Consider the following 24485-nt stretch of genomic DNA (forward strand, 5'->3'; position numbering starts at 1 on the left):
GTAGAGCACCTAGACAGTGAGTGTCATAATGGCCTTTTGAGTCTCCTCACTCACCGTCTAGGTGCTCTACCTAAGGAGAAAAGATAGCGTTTCTGAATAAAATTAGAAACACTCTATCATACCAAGGAAGGGGGGTGGGGGGTGGGGGGGCCTAGCTGCACAGATGCAACATCTTAGGGCCGTGATGGCGAACCTATGACACGCGTGTCAGTACTGTGATGTCAGTGTGTAGCCAGGATCCTCCTCCCCCCGTCCCCCGACATCTCTTACCTGTTGGTTCCGCGGAAGCATCCGGGGGAAGAGGCATCCTGCAACACACTGACGTCACAGTGTGCGCCGGAGACCATCGCCGCTGGAGGGCGCCGGGAACGGAGCTTCCACAAGGTAAGTACATGGGTCTCGGGGGGGGGGTCCGCTGTGTGGGGGGGGGCAGTCGGCACCGGGGGTCCGCTGTGTGGGGGGAGAAGTCGGCGCCGGGGGTCCGCTGTGTGGGGGGAGAAGTCGGCGCCGGGGGTCCGCTGTGTGGGGGGAGAAGTCGGCGCCGGGGGTCCGCTGTGTGGGGGGGCAGTCGGCGCCGGGGGTCCGCTGTGTGGGGGGGCAGTCGGCGCCGGGGGTCCGCTGTGTGGGGGGGCAGTCGGCGCCGGGGGTCCGCTGTGGGGGGGGGGGGGGGGGGCAGTCGGCGCCGGGGGTCCGCTGTGGGGGGGGGGGGGGCAGTCGGCGCCGGGGGTCCGCTGTGGGGGGGGGGGCAGTCGGCGCCGGGGGTCCGCTGTGAGGGGGGGGGCAGTCGGCGCCGGGGGTCCGCTGTGGGGGGGGGGGGCAGTCGGCGCCGGGGGTCCGCTGTGGGGGGGGCAGTCAGCGCCGGGGGTCCGCTGTGTGGGGGGCAGTCAGCGCTGGGGGTCCGCTGTGTGGGGGGCAGTCAGCGCTGGGGATCCGCTGTGTGGGGGGCAGTCAGCGCTGGGGGTTTGCTGTGTGGGGGGCAGTCAGCGCTGGGGGTTTGCTGTGTGGGGGGCAGTCAGCGCTGGGGGGCCTCTGTGTGGGGGGCAGTCAGCGCTGGGGGGCCTCTGTGTGGGGGGCAGTCAGCGCTGGGGGGCCTCTGTGTGGGGGGCAGGTAATGCTGGGGGCCACTGTGGGTGGTGCTGTCACTGTTGGGGGGCCGCTGTGGGGTGCGCTGTCGCTTCTGGGGGCCGCTGTGGGCTCATCATTATTGACATAAGTGAGGGGGAGGCAGCGAGAGGCGAGGGCCTGTGCTATGGGTGTTTGGGGTTTATTAAATACAGTTATACATTACAATTATACATTTTTGTTATTTAAACTATAAATATCACAAATTTATGGATTTTTTTTCCTCGAAGTGACACACCACCTGAGTTATGCTTGGTTTTTTGGCGAATTTTGACACACCGAGCTCAAAAGGTTGCCCATCACTGTCTTAGGGGTTGGGAGACTGAAGAAGTACAAGAAGTTAGTTTTCAAATCCTTAAAAATTATTTTGACGGAATGCACTTATTCGAAACCCTCGAAAGACCTTGTTTTAAGTTTTACGCCCGCACCTTCCCCAGATTCGCACTCATACATAAAACGTAGTGGAAGACGAGGGACACAGAGTGGATATCAGGTTGTACACAGTATACCCCTATATGGGATGTGGCCTGGCTACCAGAGGTTAACTAACAGGATTTGACGGGTGGAAAAGAAGAGGCATAGAAAGAGTCTCCCAGATACTGATAAAGACAGACATTAAATAATTTAGGCCGCATGCACACAACCGGGATCCTGCAGCCGAATCCGCCCCAGTGCCTGGCCGGTGACCCCGCGTACCTGTCCGCGGGGTCAGCGGCCAGCACACACGCGCAGTACAGATTTGACCACTCCATCACTAGGCAATGATGCAGATCCTGCGACCTTTCCACAATGATGATTGCGGAAGGGCTGCGGAACGGATGGCTTACATCGACTACAATGGAAGCCGTCCGTGCGTAGCCGACACAAAAATAGACCATGCTGCAATTATTCCCCCGCAAGCGGAAAATCACAATTGATTTCCGCTCGTGGACAGAAAAAAAGTTGTACTTGTTAGGGCTCCTGCACACTTGTGTTTTTTTTGCGCACTTTTTTTCACGCGATTGTCAATGGCACTTTCTAATGTTAAAAACACATTATTCAAAAATTGCAAAGCACCAACTTGCCATGTGTTTCCAACATTAGAAAGTCCCACTGACAATCGGGTTAAAAAACGCAGCGATATCGCAGCATTAAAAAAAAAGCAAGTGGCTGTGAGCCCTTACACAGAGTAGATCACCCCCCTGCTTTCTTGCATGATATAGGGGTAAAGGGAAAGCCCACTATGTATACGATGTAAGATCCAAAGGGCGGGGTTCATACAGATGTAGAGATGCCCCAAAATAACTAGATATTGCTTAGATGTGCATTCACTGGTCAATACTGTATACAGAGTCCATATGGACCTTTCCCCACTAGTATGCATACTCAGTTATATGAATGATCTACCAATAGAGGAACAAGAGCAACTGGCAGTACAAGGTTACTCTACATAGCAAGAAAACGGATAGCCCAGCACTGGCTGGATGAGGTAGTTAAGTCTGTGCAGGATTATATTGGTCCAAAAGAGAGGGAATCTGCTTGTGCCACGTAACAAAGCAAACGCAGATAATACAATCAGCATAATTGGCACATTTGATAGGCAGGCGACATGGATTTGTGACATTATTGGATGGTATTGGATCATCTTACTGAATGATAGCGATCTGACAATCTTTATCTCTATGTCCTTTGATTTTATTTATAGTCGAGGACAGAGTCTTAGAGACCGTTTGATCCATAGTCACCCGAATCTCACGGAGAGTTCTCATACATAGCTGACTGGTAATTCGCCTAAGGGTAAAGGCCTTTAGATTGGTCAGGAAGCATTTAATTTTCATGAGTACGTCAACAGGTCAACGTTATGGTGATCGACAATTCATTAATTGTGGCTCTCAAAGTTTTTTCTATCTAGTTATGTGCATTGGCCCTAAGAATTATGTGGGCAAAACCATTCAACAGTTCCGTAGGCGCATTCTGGCTTATGTAAGAAACGTTCACGTAACAAAATTATGCCCCTAGCGATCCATGTCCGTGACTATTAAGACAATGACCCTCAAGTCTCCAACTTCCAGGATATGGAGCCATTAACTGCATAGTGAGGAATCTTGTTTGCCTATTAATGACCAACTAATTTTTCAGGTTTTTTTCATTGTCACATTCCAGAAGCCTTCATTCATTACGGCGATCGGTGAGCAAAAAGGACCCTGTGATAACATCTAGAGGACAATAGAGAAACCTCTCCCATCATCTATTTATACCCAGGACTGTGACTGTAACAAGAGGGCGCCCTCCTATATCTAGAGGAAAGAAGGTTTCATGTGGATTGTTTAGACTAAATTTTGTCTCTTCCAGACTTTGAAATTACCTTTTTTTTCAGAGCAGAGAGCCAAAATGCAGAAATTATGCTGACTGTGCAAGAGCAGCATTTTTGGTTGTGTAACAGGACACAGCTGTGGCAATGTGATACTACATCCTATGTTAATTCTATGAATTTTATGCATTTTACTTAAATTATGGAATTCTTGTCTAACAGAAGTTTTGTAATCGTAACCCAGAAATGATTCCACTTAGTTACTCTATGTATTCTAAATAATCAAGGGTGGATTGTCAGGAATATGCAGATTGTGTATATGATTATTTAGACTCCATTTTTGTCTCTTCCGTCCATTTATGAACTATGAGTGAACTTTAAAATAACCTTTTTTTCCGAGCAGAGAGCCAAAATGAAGAAATTAGGTTAATTGTGCAGGATCAGCATTTCTGGTTGTGTAACAGGAAGCAGCTGTGGCCATGAGTTTCGCTTTCTGCCTCGTGACACTACACTGCTAGTTTCTGTCTCGAGAAATAAGAAGGGAATGTGTAGGCATATGTACTACTATAGCATAAATGTTCTACTTTCCTGGGCCAAAACAGAAGCTTTTTTATGATAGGTGTAGGGACAACCGACCTGTCGATCCAATTTCCTGGAGAAGATTGCTCTGTCTTAGCGCCATTGAAACAAGTGTCCCGGCTGCTGTTATACAAGTCAGATGATGCTGCCTTCCCACTGATGTGATATACGTTGCAACCATTGTATATAAATAATGATGTGATTTAAGTTGCCATTTTATCCATTGTATATAGTGATGCAATGTAAGTTGTAACCTTTATCCTTTGTATATGAATAATTTACAAAAGGAGGACAATTATTCATCACTACGCTTAATTCAATTAATTTGAATAAACAATTATTGCTAAGATTTCGATATCGTTTTACTCTCGTTAAAGCCCGTACTATGTTGTTTTGCTCCTTAGGGCAAAACAACATAGTAGGGGGTTCTTTACTGTAAGAGCAGTCAGGTCTGACACTGTGCCCTTTAAATGAGTTGGGGTAATACATGGAGGCAAGAGTTTCTTAACAGAGTATAAATAGTGAGTGATAATTGACAGTGGCTGTGTAAATGGGACTAGCCTTTATAGATAAAACCTCATACCTATGGGTGCCATTTTATTTTGAAGCGCTATCCAATCTCTGTGAAACGTTTAATTGAGATTTCAGAAAACATATGAATCATAGTGACATTTAAGTTTTGATCAGTGAGCATCTGGCTGCTCAGACCCCCACCAAATGCCGAAACCAAGAGGTAGAACATCTTAGCTACATCAAGCAAATCCCATGACAGCTGAAGAGACTCAGCTGAGCACTTCTGCCCTTTCGTTTCAATGACTGATGGGAGTTTCAGCACTCAGGCCCACATCAATCAAAACTTTTCACAAGTCACTATGCCATATCAAAATCAAACCTCTATACAATGTAACATTTGACTATTTATATTTTATTAAATTATACACACACATATCTACACACTCTTAGTTTATATTACTATTACCCAGTAATTCCAAAGTCAAATGCACAAGCACTGAGCATGTAGCCTTTAGGTACCAGGGTCAGAGCACATTGAGCATGGCATGCACCTACCTTGCCAATTTCTGCAGCCTGTTTTACAATGTTCTCTTTCAGGTCTTTGGCTCTCTTTTTGTGGAATGAATTACTCTGGCTTTGTATCACGAACACAATTTCCTCCAGTTCTATAATATAAGAAGATGGATGATTTACAAATGAAGCAGAAAATGACTGAAAACATTTTTCAGTGAGAAGAAATAGCTTTTTCTACATATATTGAAGAGAAAACGCTCAAATTGTAATTCTCAAATGTTATGAGAGCAAATTGCTGGAACTCAATGGATGGGTCAGCGTGACTGACCCTTTACAAGTCACAGTGATAATGTGAACCACTAATGCCAAGTAGAGGATCAATTAAGGACTGAGAACTAAAAAAGAAAAATTAAAAACAGAGCAACACTGCCACCTAGAGCCTGTAAATGTGTAGTGCATCTTATCAACACCGCCAAGAACAAGATTGAAAGTCTCTCCATAACAGCATAAAGAAAATTAATCAAACACTGCAGTATGTGCTTAGATATATTTTTTTACCAAAACCAGATTTTCAGACCCAAACTAACCATGTTCTATTATTGAATGGGATCCTGTTTATCCATGGGAGAGGAAAACACAATTTTCATAATTTAGCCTCTAACCAGTACAATTGACTTCAACACCACCAATATGTAAACATGGCTGGTTTAAGATCCACTACAGTCCATTACATTTTTATTTCAGAATACAGCAAAAGCAAAAATAACCTAAGGCTGGGTTCACACAGGGCGGATTTGCCACAGAAATTCCGTCCAGAATGTCACTGTGGCTGCTAATCCCGGGACGGCCAATATGTTGCGGCAAAGTCAGCACGGATTCCCCGGCCGCAGCAGGTCTTTTTTTTTTATTTTTCTGTTGCGGCTGCGCTGCTCTCTATGGGAGCACCGGCTACAACAGAAAAAGCATGCGGCCAAGCCGCTCCAAAACCCACAGCAAAGTGCCACAGGTTTTGAAGCTGCGCTTTCCCAGCAGAAATTTCACGGTTTTCAGCTGCGGCAAAACAGCAAGATTTCCGTCGGGATTCCGCATTGTGAGAACCCAGCCTAATATTGATGATTTTCTGCAACAAGTCACCATAACACAATAAAAGTTATTAAAATATTATTTAAAGGGCAAGAAAAAATTGCTGCAAAGTAACAATGCCTTCAAAAATAGAGTTAGGGTGGTTTCACATCTGAAGCAGGAATTCCACTTTCCTGCACTGTTTGGGGAGCAGAAAAGGGGAATCACTGCGGCCCAACGGCTCCGTTTTTGGACAGAAACAAACAGCACCGGTCAGACCCCATTAACCATAATGGGGTGTGCCCTGTTTTCCGCTCAGGCGCCCGGCTTTTGGACAGAAGAAAAAACGCTGCATGCAGCGCTTTTTCCTCTAGTATTTTCAGCTGGCTCTGCAATGGAACATCTGACCAGAGGTTCCGACACAGATTTAGAACCGGCATTAATAGTTTATTTTTGTCAATTAACAAAATGCAAAGTAGTGCAAGTTATACATATTTAATAATAATGTTAGATTATACTACTGTGGTTCCCCCCAAAATAAGACCTACCCCAATCAATTGCGAAGCAATCAGAGCATCCTCGGCTAGAAAATAAGACCCTATGCCTCTTTTGGGGCAAAAATTATTATAAGACAGGGTCTAATTTTGGGGGAAATGCGGCATCTAACTATAAAATGCGGAATGCATATACATTCTGTGTAGTAAGACACCTACACACCCAAATGAAGGCAGAACTTATATGGGATTGGTGTCATCTCTGTGCTGTAGGACAATATGAGTCACTTTGTAACTTCTCCTTTATACTACACTGGATGCTTTTCTGTACTTAGGTTTTATTGAATTTTATTATAAGTATAAAGAACTGTCAGGATTCGAACCCGCGACCTCTTGCACCCCAAATGGCAGCCCTTCAAACTGAGCTCCTCTGAGACTCAGTCCTGTGTTCTTTGTTCCATGTTTTTATTATCTAGTCCACTCCATGTGTCAGTGCTCGTATCCACGACCTCTTGCATGCTAGTCGAGAGCTCTCTCGCTAGGCTATCAGGACTTGGACAGCTGGAAGAGCACAGGAGACAACTACAGCAGGTGACTGCAGAACACTCTACTTGGCATCATCTAACCAAGTCAAGAACACCTCAAGGAGGTCATCACCTCATTGAGGATTTATCTCAAGGTACAAACCACTGGTAACACTCAACTAGAAGTTCAAATAAAAGTTTACTAGAAAACATTTCATAAAGTCACCCAGAATAAGCAGCTTGGAATAGAAGAAACCCAGAATAATTTGTACCAGAATGACGGGAAAAGAACAGAATGAAGGAGAGGAAGGCTCAGAATCTGACACATACTACATCATCCATCACACATGGTGGAGGCCATTATGGTGCCAATGAAAGCGGAAGCCTAGTTTTTATTAATGATGCGACTGTCAATAGAAGCAACAGGATGAATTCTTAAATCTATAGAAACTTTCTACTCAGGTTCAGGTAAATGCCGCATAACTGATAGGACAGCACTTCACGGTATGGATGAAGGAGCCAAAATGTACCACAAAAGCAACTCAAAAGCTTCTTGAGTCAGAGAAATGGAATATTCCCCACTGGCAGAATCAGTCGACTAATCTTAACCTGATGAAGCTTTTCACTTTCTAAACGACAAAAGAACTACAAATAAGTAACATCTGAAGGCTCTCCAACCGCTGCTCAGCCAATCACAGCCATCGCTTCCTGGAGGCGTAATTTAAGAATACCGTAACCAGGAAGTGATGTTGTACCAGTGGCTGAGGACCGCAGGAAGTGTGTTGGAGCTCTGGAGGGCAGCGTGGGGACCTAGACTTAGCCTGCTAGATAAGTATATTAAGATCTCCCCCAAAAATAAGACCTAGCGCCTCTTTTGGGGCAAAAATTTATTTAAGACAGGGTTTTATTTTCAGGAAAACACTGTAGTTGCTGACAAGGAAAATCAAGTCATAGGATGTATCCAAAACTGCATAGATGCACATAACAAGATCATAGTTTTGCCTCTATACAAATCACTAGTGACATCACACATTAGATATTGCAGCGGATTTGCCTGGACAGTTAGTGCAACCTTAAAGGGGTTCTATCAGGAAGAAAAAAAAACAAAAAAACATACTCACCTGTGCCGTCGGGCCGGTCACCGGGAGGCTGCTGCTCCTCTTCTTTCTCTCTGGCAGCTGTCCGATCACAGGGCAGAAGCTGGCAAAGTGCCAGCTTCCGCCCCTGCTCTGACCAGGCCAGGGGTCAGTGCGTCACAAGTGATGGGTCGCCCACCGATTGGCCTGGCCGCATCTAACTACTGCAGTCCTCGGAGAGTCAACGGCGAGTACGCATGCGTCCCTTACTGGCGCGCATGCGCACTTGCCGTCAACTCTCCGTGGATCGCAGGGGTTAAACGCGGCCAGGACGGCGAGAGCGCGCAGGAGCCGACCCTGCACGTGGCAGGTAAACAGCAGAGGGAGAAGAACATCGGGATTAGGTGAGTTTTTTTTTACTCTTTTCTTTTTACAGGTTTAACACTACATGGATGCAGGCGAGTATACGTTTTTTGTTTTACTGACAGAACCCCTTTAACCTTAAAATCCTTTTGTTTATTCCAGCAGCTCATGCAGATGACAAATCTGCTGCATCTTTAGAGAACTCGTCTAACGGTACACCACCTATTAGTGGTCACAGTGATCCAGAGGGGGCTGCAGGTTTAAATATCTTAGAATTCAAGTATAAAATGCAAAAAAAAACACTCACCCAATGGCACTGGAACTTGTGACCCACGTTCAGGATCCTGCAGCAAATAGAAAAAAAAAATGTATATAAATACAATGTACTAAAGACAGTGAGAGATTCCCTTGACATACACTTCCTGGACGCAGTGTGGCACTTGTATTCTATAACACAACATCAAACACATTTTAAGTCATCAATCCTACAAGTTTTCTATCCAATGGCCATGCTTGTGTAAAGTACAGTAGCATTCACAAAAAAGGCCCCCTCCTCTCTATATCAAATGTCCAAGTGTGAGCTGTCCAGGGATCGGAGTGGGGATTTGTATTTTACCCACCACCCATCCTCTAAGCCATGTGTGTCAAACTCAAGACCTGCGGGCCAAATCTGTTCCACTATGTCATTTTTTGTGGCCCACGATGAGGTCCGGATGCCGAGGGACCGGCTCTCCACTTTCCCCGGAGGATTGGCAGAAGGGGTGGTGCCAGCACAGGGAGGGGGTGCCATCATGGATTCTGAGCTGGATACCTCCACACCACTGCATTCAGCAACTCACAGGTTTTGGCACAGCACCAACAGCCCTACCCTGGCCCCCTAGCCACCCTCTGAAGCAGGGAGGTTGAATGGGAGAAACCCCATCCTAGTACATATAGCTCCATAGACATGTTAAGGAGTAGTTACATTTAGGGCTTAGTCACCCATTTCAATATGGCCCCCACAATCTAACTATCTGATGCACACTGGCAGTATTTTAGACCACCAATGCTCTGACAGTAAAGTGCTGCTCACACCATCCGCACTAGCCGAAGAGCAGCATGAAATGCCTCGGACGACTGATCACTGTGCATTAGGTAGTTTGAAGCCTGTGATAGCCATTTTGGAATATAGAAACAGGGCCTGTGACCTGGCTGGTCCAAGCGGCAACGGCGCAGAGGACGACCGCAAGGTAGTATACTCACCACCACCACATTTGGCCTGAGACCAGAGAGGCCCTTGGTAATTCTCACCTCACTGACTCTGCAGTACAGTAACTCCTGACCACCAGGCTGCGGACTGTGAATGTGGCGGTGCTGCAATTTTCTGCAGGGGATGGCAGGGAACGTGGTTGTCCAGGAAAACGTAAAAGGGGCATAGTGCTAAAGAAGTGCTGCAGCAAATGTATTCTCAATCAGTGAGGCTCCCAGAGGTCAAACCACCCTCAATCATAAGGTGCCAGCTGGAGAATGCCAACTGAAGGCAACAGAGTATAAAAATATGGATGCATCTGTATGTTATCAGTATGTCAGCAGTGATGCCATGTATGTAGTACAGCAGACATACAGGTTATCAGTATATCTGCTGTACTACATCAGTATGTCAGCAGTGATGCCATGTATGTAGTACAGCAGACATACACGTGATCCGTATGTCTGCTGTACATTAGTATGTCAGCAGTGATGCTATGTATGTAGTACAGCAGACATACATGTGATCCGTATGTCTGCTGTACATTAGTATGTCAGCAGTGATGCTATGTATGTAGTACAGCAGACATACAGGTTATCAGTATATCTGCTGTACTACATCAGTATGTCAGCAGTGATGCCATGTATGTAGTACAGCAGACATACATGTGATCCGTATGTCTGCTGTACATTAGTATGTCAGCAGTGATGCCATGTATGTAGTCGAGCAGACATACAGGTTATCAGTATATCTGCTGTACTACATCAGTATGTCAGCAGTGATGCCATGTATGTAGTGCAGCAGACATACATGTTATCAGTATATCTGCTGTACTACATTAGTATGTCAGCAGTGATGCCATGTATGTAGTAGAGCAGACATACATGTGATCAGTATATCTGCTGTACTACATTAGTATGTCAGCAGTGATGCCATGTATGTAGTAGAGCAGACATACATGTGATCATTATATCTGCTGTACATTAGTATGTCAGCAGTGATGCAACCGTATTTCAGAGGGGCTGTCCTGTGTAATTCAGTTTCCTAAAATAAAAGGCTAAAGAAAGGTATACAGAGGCACGCGGAGTCATAAAAATATGAAAAGTTTCTAGGAGTCAATACAGTACAGGATCACGAAAATACTATAGCTGAGAATATAGACCCCCTATACGAATCAATAAACGCTAAGGTTAAGACCTGGTCCGGATTGCCTCGCTCGGTGGCTGGCCGCATAAATCTGATCAAAATGGTGGTTCAGCCCAAATGTCTGTATTCCCTACAGCATATACCAGTCAAAGTTCCAGAGAAATATTTCTGAATGTTGAACTTCCTGATCATCCGATTTATCTGGGGCCAATCTAGATCTAAATGAAAACTTGCTAATCTACAAAGATCCAAGAAGCAGGCCGGTATGGCGCTGTCAGACCTTAAGCTATACTACCTAGCAGGGCAACTAAGAAACCTTCGCTCCTGGTTTGGGGATAAGAGGATGCCAACGGCAGATTGTTATCTGACTAACGAGGTGGCTGGGCAAAATCTGATAGGGTTCTTAGAACACCCAGAATACACAAAATCACCTAAACTTCTACCAATACATAGACTGGCACTATCTGTATGGCGGGCGGCCAGCGAGATCCAACATTTTACTGATATAATGACGGACACCCCTCTGTGGAGCAACCCCACTCTGCCATCATTGCAAACACTGCAGGATGTTAGATATTGGACTGCTTTGGGGATACATGTATTAGGGGATGTATACAAAGACAATATAATGCTATCCTATACACAATTACAAGAAAGGCTGCAGACGCCCAGATTGCAGCTTTTTAGATACTTTCAGCTAAGACATGCCTTAAACGCCCAATTCCCGGCAAACTCTATTAAAATCTCTAAATACCCAATAGCAGGAATTCTTAAAACACAGGGACCTAGAGGATTAATATCACAGCTATATACACATTTGCTGTCGACAAAAATGGACCATGATCCACTGATGATTTACAACAGGTGGAAAACTAATATCCCTACATTGACAACAGAGGACCGGCAGGAGGCAATGGGATCGCACCAACTAGTATCCCCGTCAATCAATAATAAGCTAATACAATTATATATTATATATCAGGTGCACCTTAAGCCAGTTCGTCTGACTAAAATGGGCAGAATCAACACGACAGCCTGGCACAGGTGCCACCACATGAATGCAGACTTTTAGCACTTGATGTGGGGGTGTGCCTATGTAAGAAATGACTGGGAAGAAATATTCACGTTTGTATCTATGCTCCTACCGGTCCCTTTGGTCATAGATCCCAAGGTAGCGATGTTTGGGCTGGTGGATGAAGAAGCATGGGACCATCACAACAAAATATTCATCAGAGAGAGATTATTTTGGGCCAGAAAAGTGGTGGCCATGAGATGGATGGCAATGAGGCCGCCCTCCGTCTCATGTTGGATAAGACTGGTTTATACCGTGATCCCCTATGAAAAGGTGATTTACCAGCATAGAGGTTGTCCAAATAAATTTGAAAAAGTCTGGGGTACATGGTTAGACCCGCACAATACATTACAAGGCGAATAAACACAGATCTGGTGGCTGACGGAGAAGAGGAAATGAGAAACCAAACATAATGAGGTTGAAATTTTCTTTTTTTTACTGTTATTTTTCTGTTAAAGGTTAATAAAGACAATATATCTCTCCTAATGTGACATAAGATACAGAACAAAAGGGAAAAATATTGTATGCATAACTGTATGTAATACCTGTCTATGATATGCTAATAAAACGAAGTTAAAAAAAAGAAAATATTAAAAGTTGGGATTATCTGAATGACCTGTTCACCAGAAGTACAATATATTAATATCCATACAATACAATGCATATAATAACCATATAATTATAATAAATTCACAATCCTAAAGTGCACGTTGTCCAAATATAATCCTTATAAAATAATACTCCAACCAAGGTATTCATGAGTAACAGCAGCAAGAAGAGATACAAGTTCATGCATGTACTGTATATAGATATTGGGCGATGCTCCATTAGATGATAGTGCCTTACAAAAGTGCATATATAGTATTCAAGCGGGTGAGACAAAATCCACTGGATTTTCCCATGCGGGGTACTAAACCAGAGCGGGATCACAGCATAACCCCCGTACCGGTAAGGCATGAAGAGTCAGTATTACAACGCTGGTTTAATCCTTCGTATACTTCGCTCGTGGTTAAAGAGATTGTCAGCTACTTTGAGCTCTATAAACTAAGTCGAGTCCAGATGATACAAGTTTTATACTTACCTGCCCCACCATTCCCCCGCTGTCAGCTTTCAAAATCACTGCCGATTGGATTAAGTGGACTACATAGGCACACACTAGGGCCCAACGTCCACGAGCGGGTTGGATTCCGTTTGCAGGAGCCTGCAGCAGAATCAGACCCTGCCCGCAGCTGGCGACCCTGCGTACCTGTGTCTGCAGGCAGCGGCATCCACGTGCATCTCTATTCTTCCGGGACATGTATACTGCGAACGGTCCGTACGGCTCGCCATCGGACATGCGCAATACAGGTTTTATTTTTGTAAATCTCCTGCTCTTTCCGTGGAATCTGCAGCCTGTCCGCAAAGTGTTAACTGCGGACGGGCTGCGGATCGAACGGCTTCCACTGACTTCAATAGATTCAAGATTTCTGCAGTGTAGTGGGGAACGGATCTGCTGGCTGCACATACGCAGCAGCTCCATTCCCCACAATGCACAGCTCTATGCATTTCCATGGGGCAGACAGAGACAGCATTGGTTATGTGTCTGCGCCATTGTGTGAAGTGGAGCTGCTGCTGCGCACGTATGACCAGAGCCCCCATTATCCACTGCACTATGGAAATGGGAGCCTGCATCTTGAACTATAAAATAATGGGGAGACGGATTCCCCATTCTTGGGATCTGTGTGGGTCTCAGCAAGTCAGACCCCAACTGGTGCATCAGTGTTCATCCATCCAGTGAATAGGTGAAAATTTGAAAAAATGACCCACAACTGGAATACCCCTTTAAGTTAATCTGGACACAAGTAAGAGTCCATGCTTTAAGTCCTAGAAGTTTGTCCTCCTTAAGATATATTCAGGATGGAGGTCCAATTCAATTTCCTACCTGTAAGACATCCAATCAACATTACACATCCCTAATACTGATGCAATATGGACTGTGATGTGGACAGATCACATATCCATCTTATACACATTTACAAATCCTTCCATTATGATAGATTGAGAGCACCAAGAAGGTGAGTGAAGAGACTTATAATGCCATCCATGCTCCTCTGGGAAATATGCAAATAAGGGAGATGGAACTGACTAAACTATATGATTGATGTAAAAACACTAGTTGAAAACTAGCTACTGTAATACTGACATCTGCCAGCAGAGGGCAGACAAGTACTATCAAGTGCTGTAGTTTTTCTCAGTACTATTTGGGGTATGACTATTGCTTTTTATCTTTTGATTACATTTTTTCTTGCAGACAGAGCGACTAACACGCTACAATTCTAGGGACATGCACTTTGTTTCCTGACAACATTCACTATGCAGTATAAGTAATGGGTTAGTTTAACATATCAGACTATATTGAATGTGGCAATACCAGATAGCTTTAGATTTTCTTTTAACTTTGACAATAAATATGAGAAAACATAATATTTTTTCGGAAGTATTAAAAACAAATTCTACCTATTTTCGCTTTTATTTTTTTGTTCTTCAGTCCTAAGGGGAGTTGAACTTGCAATCGTTTGATCACGTATATAGTATACTTCAATACTATGGTATTGTTTTTACTGTATAGACAGGGGACAGGCATTCTATTAACATGTACCACTGGCACATCAAGTATTCATGGCAGCCCTGGGAGCCTTCGGAAGGCCCCAAGCTGCCATCACAGTAAACCAGCACCCAGTTGTCTCATCATGGGGGTGCGATTCGGGTTCTAGATGCTGATCAGGCCATTTAAATGCTGTCAAAATTGGAGAGAACCTTGACAGCTGCTGCTTTGGCGGGGTAGCAGCTGACACTAAACGTGGACCCTCCTTAAAGGCTTTGGACACCTTTGAGCGCGTTCACTTAAATGCATGTATTTTAGACTGACAGTCATTTTTGTAATACAGTTTGAGAAAAAAAATGTTGCACCGTTCGTCTTCTGTAACTTCTACATATCACTATAAATTGGCACTGCAGTCGAAGGCTTCATGTCCACGGGCACGCACGGTTTCCAAGTGTGGAATCCCGCAGCGCATTCCAGCCGTGCCCGCAGCTGAGGCTTAAAAAGACATTTACTCGCCTGTCCAGCTGCTGCGTGGGTCTTCTCCGTCGCGGACGGATCTTCTTTCTTCTGCACGGCACATGCTTTTTTCTTTCAAATCTCCAGCTTTTCCACAGATCCGTGGCACGGACACCGTTTTAGCTGTGTCTGTGCCACGGAATGGACAGCTTCCATTGACTTCAATGGAATCTGTCCATGCGGGAAATCACAGAAAATGGAGCATACTGCGGGCATTTTGACGCACATGCATTTCGCATGCCAGGAAAAAGTAACATCCGCAGGTATTCAATTACCTGCGGATGCCCAATGAATGTCTTTGGGCATATTGAACTGCGGATCATCTGCGGATTCCACAATTCAATTTTGCCTGTGGTCATGAGATCTCAATAGAAACCAGTGCGGCTAGACTGACTACTTGGATTCCCTCCGCACTCGCCTCTTCTGCTCCTTGTTTTCTTTGGATGTTATAATGAAAAATGTCCTTGTAAGGTGTACATGCAACTTCTGGTGTTTGCCAAAGCGAGAACACCCAAAGTCTGTACTCTGCAGCGACTAACTAAAGCTACAAAGCGCTTATGTCAGTTGCTTGCTGCTCTTTGTACTGTATGTATCCCTATTCAGTACTTTTCGTATACTCATGTGAAAGGGCTGCCACTAAATTTACATGCCTGGCAACCATTTCTAACACGGATAAGATATATGTACTCCTGGCCATAAGTGGCTTGAGGAAGGCCTGGTAGGGTCGAAACGTTGCCTCTACTATGAAAATGGAAATAGAATATGGTAAAACTATGAGATGAAGTTTGGTGCCTTGGCTTCTGCTCAGACTACAAAGCATACATTTCACATGATCAGTAACAGGGTGTTAATGGTTCTCATGTTGTATAAAGTTAAAAAAAAGCCGAAAAATATGTAAAGACATTAAAAATGTAATAACGCTATATAGGTAGGTCCAGAAGTGATTGGACAGTGACACTATTTGCATAATTTAGCCTCTGAACAAAACCATCAACATGTGAATGAAGTGTAGATTTTCAGTTTTAATCCAAAGGGGTTTGACAAACACATTTGCATCAACCGTTTAGGAATTACAGCCATTTTTTACATAATCCCTCTATTTCCACAGCCTGAAAAGTAATTGGAGTTTCAATTGTATTAAAACAATTCGAGTTCTGACATTTCATCACTATAGAGCCAATTTTAATTAAACTTTGCTCATGCAAATATTTTTACCCAAAGTGATTGTACAGACAATTCCCATCATATATGGTATCAAATATAGTTTTAAAGACAACTGCTATTATATTTACACATTCAAATATGGTTACTTAAAGGGGATGTCAGAGGTGTAGCTCCTGGGTATAAGGCTGCATGTACTAAAATAACACATATACATGTACTCACCCCTCCCTGCTCTCGCGGTGTCCCGCGTCCCTGCTCAATTCTTCACGCTTGTGTTCGTTTACAGGCTGCAGTCCTGCCCAGTTTGTGGGACGTCGCAGGCTGCTGCAGCCAATAACAGAGCTGAGCGATCGTTCACTGAGCTTTGTCATTGGCTGCAGCGCCTGTGATGTCCTGTTAAAGGTGACATCAGAGGGGAGACCCGAAGCAGCGTCGCAGGACACAGCTGAAGTGGAAAGAGGTGAGTATGTGTTTGTTTATTAGTTTAGTACATGCAGAGGGATTTACCAAGAAGTCACAACTCAGACAATCCCTTTAAATGTTCACCACCCTTTAAGACAACTTATGTTATTAAAATAGCCAATGTGACAACTAGCAAATCACTTTATTTACCTAAAATGACATTTGTGTGCTGACAATGCTGTAAACTCCTGGCCCATAGAGTTTCCCTTCCTTCTAGTTTTCTGTCCATTGTCTGCTGTCATGTAAAGTCAGTCTCTATTAACCGAGACACTAGATGAGCAACAGGAAGCGGAGGAGGGTGTTGCCCATAGAAGTCTAGGGAGAGGAGAGGCAGACAAGGAAGCTGCTGCAAGAGGAACACAGACTCACACAAATGTGGCCACTGCTGGTAGTAAATGACATAAAGAGACCACTAGGAAGGAAGAGGCAAGGGGGTATATTACTTACAGCTCTACTCGGCCGTCCCGCCGATCCGCTGGTTCTGGGTCCAGTCAAGATGGCCAACTTATTCTTCAGACTACCAATTTTCACACTGTATTGGTACGGTTAGACTACTAATTCACTATACTTGCCCCTTGATTGGCCAAAGTTGCTCATTTGATCAGCACTGGTCAATCAGAGATTAGTGCACAGTGTGAATAAGGTAGTTAGAAAATTGCTGCACCCACCTTGGACAGCCAGAAACTGGTCACAAAACTAGCAGATTAGAGAAGCGTCAGAGAACAGCTACATGTAATATATGCCCCTGCCCTTCCCATCTTAGGACAAACTTTTGTCCTGAAACCTGAGGGTCATTTCAATTTATCATAACTACTGCTATCACATCTACACTGCTCAGAAGTGCTACATAATGTCCTCCATAATGCTATTATTTCTCTGTGTAATACAGAAAGTTAGGGAGTAGAATCTAGTGTTCTCACCATGTGCAGTGTATTGAAAACATCATATCAGCAGTTTCCACCCACCAGCTAAAAGACTGAGAATTATAGATACAACATGTAGGGGGGGGGGGGACTGGTGAAAGGCAGAATACTGTTGAATAATGGCCAGAAATAGTGTTGAGTACACTTTTAGAAGGAGTAAAGGCTGTTTCATATTTGCGCTCAGGGGTTCCTGTTAAGAAAATTGTAGATCAATGAATAAGTTAATTGTTCTTTTATTGGATTGTAGACTAGAAAGATTTAGCATGATGCCAGTATAAGTAGTGAAGGGGTTAAACGAAACCTTTTCTATACCATTACGGGGTAGACAGACAAGATAAGAGTCTCCAGACGGTTTCAGTCTCCATAACGGTTTCATTGTATGTTATAGTAACACCTTAAAAGGTGTAACTTATGTTAATCATTTTATTTTCAGCCTATCATGTATTATTATTAATCTTGGAGGTATGTACTTTTCCTGTGATATCATTTATGGTATATAAACCACACACACCTTAGAATAAATTAGAAATCATCTGATACCGCACAGGCTGGTGTGATTTGTGTTTCTCCTGGGTCCAGACGTCTGCACGAGATCTGGGAGTGTCTTCTCTTTGATAAACACATAAATTCTCCTTACAGTTCCATTTTCCTGCTCTGTTTGGGGAGCAGGAAAGGGGAATCCCTGGCCGGACTGGTCCGTCTTATGATGGAACAGAACAGCGCCAAACGGCCTCCATTGACTATAATGGGGTCCATTTAGTTACCGCTCAGCTGCCCAGCATTTTACCAAAAGCGCTTTTTCTCTGGGGCATTTTATGCGACAGAACCCACCCTAAACTGCTTAACTCTGGCAAAGTGTTGTAGGAGAGACAGACTTCAGTTACTATTCCCTGCATGATTTATAATGCATTATAAAATTACTTGCCTCACTGAGAATTTGATTGGTTTGAGTAGAGACGAAGATAGACATCAGTCAATGACATCTCCAGGTGACACTCTCGAAAGGAGACTCAACCTAGAATTACACTTGAATTATAATAAGCTTCTATGCCATGAGGAGTTTTACATCAATTTCCTCTAATTCCTCAATGCTTCTACAGCCCACTAAAGAGATCTCGACAGCTCTTGACATGCTGAACATTTCAACACAGTCTTTCCAGTGATCCTCACATTAATAACGCTTCCTTGGAAATAGCCACAGTGGAAATATCATTCATTACTAAACAGGTCAAGGTAGAGAAGTTAAGTTGAATGAATCTTTTTCATTACTAGGGCCATTAGTCTGGAAGACGAAAAAACAAAACTGCTATAAATGATTAAAAACAAAACGAATTACGGATCAGTGAATCGTTGCGGATACAAAAATATTGAAAAAAAATATAAAAAGCAGACTAAAATGGTTCCCAAGGTACCATAAAATATGACTACAGTAAGTGGACACCAGTCTTGTATACAATAAAAAGGCTTTACATAGAGAATGACTTGTATATATACACAATGCAAGGTTTCTTTATCCACATTGATCATTGCATATTAGAATCCAAAATATAACGGTTGAATGGTGTCAACATGGAGAGACCACAATGCCTTGTATCAGTCAAGCTGTTCTTGTGACACACTGATAAAGCAGGCACTATGGGTCTCTGGCACTGCTCTCCATAGGAGTACCTGCGTATATGGTGGCTACCCCTACCCCAAGAATTAAAGCGTCAACAGCTTCTTTACATAGCCTTAGGTTAGTTATACGTTCACCCATGAGTTAACTGATCCCCCATACACATGCACTGCTTAGCCGAGGGTACATGTGTTCTCAATGGGAAGAGGGGTGTAAGCCACCGCCAGACATTTTCAGTAGTGGCTTATCTCCATCCCCCTGGGAATAGAAAAATCAGCCATGCTGAAATTCAACATGCCTGACTATTCTTTTCTCTAATATTTGCCATCTAGAGATAATCAGAGGCCAGCTTCAAAACTGGCAGGTTTAGACTGCATGGATTTAACATGTAGACACACTTTAAGGGTGTATTCCCACATTACTGAAATGCTGCGTTTCTTCCACAGTGGAAGAGTTTACTATTAAAGTGAATGTGATAAAAGCAAATCCTGTTCACATGTAGAGGTAAAAAATGCTGCAGTTTTTCTGCTTTAACTGTACTGTAACTATAATCTGCGGGTTTTGCTGCGGCTCCACTGTGGAAATTCTGCAAAAAATCTGCAAGATTTCCGCAACATGTGAACGCACTGTAAAGGGATATTCTGGGAAATTCAAGAACTATCCTCAGGATAGGTCATGAATAGTTGACTGCCGTGGATCAGCTGCTTGGGATCCCTGCCAATCATGTGAACATTTGGCCTGCTATCAGCGCCACAATGTACTAAACAGCTTAACGCGCATGGAAATTAATGGGAACAATGCCTTCTATTAACCCTTTCCAATCCACTGTCTGACATCTATAGACATTCTGATTGGCGGCTGTACAGCTTCCAATGTCGGAAGACGTCTGGCAGAGTATTCTTACTGTATATTACTGGCCGCTCTGTTGTCGGGGGCCTCTCCAGCATGTCCAATACTGCAGTACTGGCTCTAGCCAGCAGGTAGCACCATTGTATAATGGCAGAAAGAGAAAACCCCCTAGGGAACCCTGAATCCAAAATTGGATTGCAAAGGGTTAACACTTCCGACTCCTCATTGCAGTCATAGATGATTGTATAAAAAGAGGCATCGCCCCTCTTGATGTTTGTGGGAGTGTAGCCCATTATTACATTTCTGGCCCTGACCACCATTGATGACGTCCAGCCAGCTGTGCTGACAGCAGGCCGGATGATCAGCTAACCGGTGGGGACCTAAAGCTGCAGACCAAACCAATCAAAAACCGATGACCTATCCTAAGGATAGGCCATCAGTAGCAAAAGTCCCGGAATACACTCTTAGGACCACTGTCAACTAAATATTAGGAAACAGATAAATATTGTAGATAGCTTAGCGCTATTCACGTCAATGGAACGGAGCTAGAATACCAGACACAACCCATAGACAAGAGTAGCTATGTATCTAGAAGAAAGCAGACATGTTTTCTAATCCTGGACAATCCCTTTAAACCAAAATAATTGAAAATGGTTATTCCCTAACCCATTAACCCTTATTAGAACACATAACTTAGAAGCTTTCTCTACCGGAAAATAGTCCATTAGCCCATCATGTGACCTGCCATCCAGTGCGACTGGTCAAAACGATTACTGAAGCTCCAGCCTTTAGCGCTCCTTAGACTTATTTGCACCTAAACAAAATTTCTCAAAGAGATGCCATTCAATTCAATTAAATCCTTCCTTGAGAATAGATTGCAATAAAATATTAACGACTTCAAAAGTGTGACAGATCTCCTTTGATAACAGACTTTCTAATCAGGGCGGTAAATAATTACATTCCATATACTGTACCTCCACAAGTATTTTACGCTGCTATGCTAAACATTTTACCTGTGTCCAGACCTTCTTGTCAGCCTCAGTCATGTGTGACCATCCTTTCCGACTCAAGGGGGAAGAAAGAGTCAAAAAACAGATGGATGGACGGACACCGGGGAGCCGTCACTTGCTGAAGGTTCGGGAGCAGACAAATGGTAATGTGCACAATAGTAGACCACAGCTTTTTGCAATGCAACTGTCTACAGCTGAAATAATATTCTTGCTCCAGTTCTAGGAGTTCAGAAACTATTTTTTTACTACAGTAACTAATCACTTTAAACGGAACTTTGTCATATACTTGATGCTGCCAAAAAGTAGCAACAGACATGCTGATTCCAGCGGTCTGTGACTTTTAGGGATAAATTCTGTAGTTTTTGTACGCTTACAGATGCAACTTACAGCTGAATGGGAAAGTCCGGCTCCCACAGCGCCCGGCAAGACATCAGTCCAGCGTATTTATGAAGTGCTGATCGCCCTGCCCACCCACTGAGACTGTTTTGGTTACTACAGGCTTCCTCTATGATTGACCACCAATTGTCCTACATGTACCGTATCTACAAAATAACAGGAAGATAACATCTTGCAGCCGTGTGATAAGATCACTCCCATTAAGGAATGGAAAGTACCGGTACGAGCAATAATACTGCAGTTTCCAGGCAAGAAGTAAATATATATACTAGATAAAAAGGAGCGGGATCAATATTGTAAGATGTGCTCGGTGTTTACTTGGGGACGAAGCTATAAAGTAACTGGAGATTAACTTTAAAGCAATCTGCCATTAGAAAATGACTTTCTTTAATAAATCTAATTTTTATGTTAAACATAATTAAAGGGAACCTGTCAGCATTTTCTACCCAACAAAACTAACTATAATAGCAACATAAGGGATTGCTGCAACTTTTATAAATACCTTTGTTATATTTCCCTATAAAAGCATACCCTTACAATCAGTCTTTTAAAATCTCCCACAATGTATGGGAATTCCTGCGGTCCGGGGGGCAATCCTGGACAGACTCTTCTAGCTGGAGTCTTTTAGATAAGCCCACTCAACCAAGCTGCTGGCATCATCCACACGTGGGCTGGAAGGCTGCAAACGGGCACATGCACATATGAAAACCATGAATCTGCCCACAAAAGGGACACATCTGCACATTTGCAGGTCCGAAACCTTCCAGTACATGAATGGATGACGTGGGTTCTCAGTAGGCGGCATGGGTGGGCTTTTTCAAAAGGCTCCGGCTAGAGGAAGTTGTTCAGGCCCGCTCACCAGGCCGGACTGTGGGAATTACCATACAGCAAGGGAGCCATCAGTTGGTGCACATTTTGCAGATAAGTGAGAGCAGAACTCACAGTTCTTTCCAGCCTATCCCAAACATGTTCCTTATAGTCCGATGAGTTTGGGAGCCAAGATACAGTGAAGAATTCGTTGTTAGGTTCCTCCAACCGAGCTCAATTACACAAACGATTGTCCTGTTGAAAGACGGCACTATTGTTTGGAAAGACTTCCTGAAGATACGGGTGAAGATGGGCAGCTAACAAGTTTTCGTAGCATTCACCATTCAAGGATTTTGGTATGATGATCAACGGTCCTAAGCCATGCCAGGGAAAAAAATCCCCAAAACTATGACCCCACCACCACTACCGGCCTGTTGAACCCCAATGGTACAGTGTTTGTCCATGATTCAACCAGTCTTGGTACACTCTTGATATTGTAGCCAACAAGTGTAACCGATTCACAATTACTGGTACCAAACATCCGGGGATCAACAATCTGCTTGCAGTCACTCAAGTCACCATGATTACCCTTGACTGCCAAATGTTGCCTTGAGCAGCACAGAGGAGAGGTCAACGCATTATCAGAGCAGATCATGTCATGGACCAGCATGATGCATACCCACCATCAAGCCCAATTAGGAAAAGTGGATTTCCCCTTTAAGTGTAAATTACAAAGCGGTGATCTCCTTCAACAGTAGACGACTTTTGCATTGAAAGCTGGAGAGACTTTGCAATGGAATTTCTATTCAACAAATGTACTGTATTAACCTGGAGAAAATGGCTTTCCTGCTGCCACATGTAATGTGATTCTGAGCTAAACCAACTGCATAAAATTAACTTCTTCTGCTTGTGTCTGTGTCATTAGTGAGTAATAGGAAATGCTTGGTGACCCAGGTCAGTAACGGAGCTCAACACCAGAACGCTGCAACACGTACTTTACTGTGAGCTGATGGCATCTAATGAAAGTAAAGCAGAATGAAGACGAGCCGGATACGAAAATATTGTGGAGGATTAAAAGGCGACATTAAATGGCAATGCTACAGCGCTCTGTTCAGATGTGCGTGCTGCACGTCTTTTAGGAGAAATCACTGAAAAGCTTTAGGTCAAACACCAAGTGGTTAATAACTTATGAAATTCCAAGGTGAGTTTTAATACTTGCAATGCAGGAAGGAATAAAACAGAAGCACTGAAAAAACTCATATAAACTCGGTCGTTAACACGGTTCCCTTAACCGCACAGATTCCAATCCCACCAAGGGCAATGTGGAGTTTACAAAGTCTCCCCGAGTTTGCAAGAGTTTCCACTCGGTACTCCGGTTTCATCCCATACTACAAAAACATACCGATGAGAATGGTGCGTGTGGAAGATCAATAAGCCAGACAGCGAACCCCACTGGGAACAGAGACTGTTGGTGCTATAGAAGAACACCGAAAATTCACTTAAACCCAGTGTATTTATGTGGATTATTCTTCACTCATTATTGAAACATGAACTACAACAAGAATCTGTGGACATCAAGACCCAACGTTAGTCTGTATGTATCCCTGCTCATATGCAGGTGTTAGCTAGTGGGAGGTAAATGTATCTGTTGGTAGACTGCTAGGCTCCGGTGCCCTGAAAGAGCCATTAAAGGGACAAAGGAAGATATAAGACAGATGTAGGAATTTTAACTAGACATTTAAAGGGAACCAGCCATGTCTCCGCAGCAACATAAACTAATGCCCCATTCGGACGGGATGAGATGTCGGGCAATTGATGCCCAACAGCATGTCCCAGTGATGCTCGCTTCTGTGCTGCTACACAGGAGCAAGTATTGCTGGCATCGCTAAAGAGCACTGCAGGCATGGAAGCGGGGCGGCCAGAGGGCATTCTCCCCCTGCCCGCCTCCATTAACTGTAAGCAGACAGTCATTTAAAAGAGAACGACTGCTGTTTACACTGAATGACGCGTCGCTCAGTTTTCTGCATGCAGAAATAGAACCACTCTTGTTCAGTCGCTGCATGCATTTACACGGGACGACTATCATTCAAATTCCGTAAATCGACTTCCACGACCCATAATGTCCCCCTGTGAGGTCGGCATGTGCTGCTAGAAAGTCTGACTCTTTTCAGAGACCT

General features: G+C 43.9%; 1 protein-coding gene across 1 annotated transcript in view; it reads right to left on the reverse strand.

Moving 5' to 3' along the window:
* Positions 1 to 24485, reverse strand: part of B3GLCT (beta 3-glucosyltransferase) — a 393556-nt gene that overhangs the window by 239634 nt on the left and 129437 nt on the right. The window contains exons 3-4 of the mRNA XM_066583040.1: positions 8844 to 8880; positions 5060 to 5169 (exon numbers count right to left, since the gene is read on the reverse strand). Of these exons, the coding sequence (XP_066439137.1) occupies positions 5060 to 5169; positions 8844 to 8880 (147 nt within the window). The remainder of the gene's footprint in view (positions 1 to 5059; positions 5170 to 8843; positions 8881 to 24485) is intronic.

This window comes from Eleutherodactylus coqui, chromosome 1 (assembly GCF_035609145.1).
Source record: "Eleutherodactylus coqui strain aEleCoq1 chromosome 1, aEleCoq1.hap1, whole genome shotgun sequence".
Classification (NCBI taxonomy): Eukaryota; Metazoa; Chordata; class Amphibia; order Anura; family Eleutherodactylidae; genus Eleutherodactylus; species Eleutherodactylus coqui.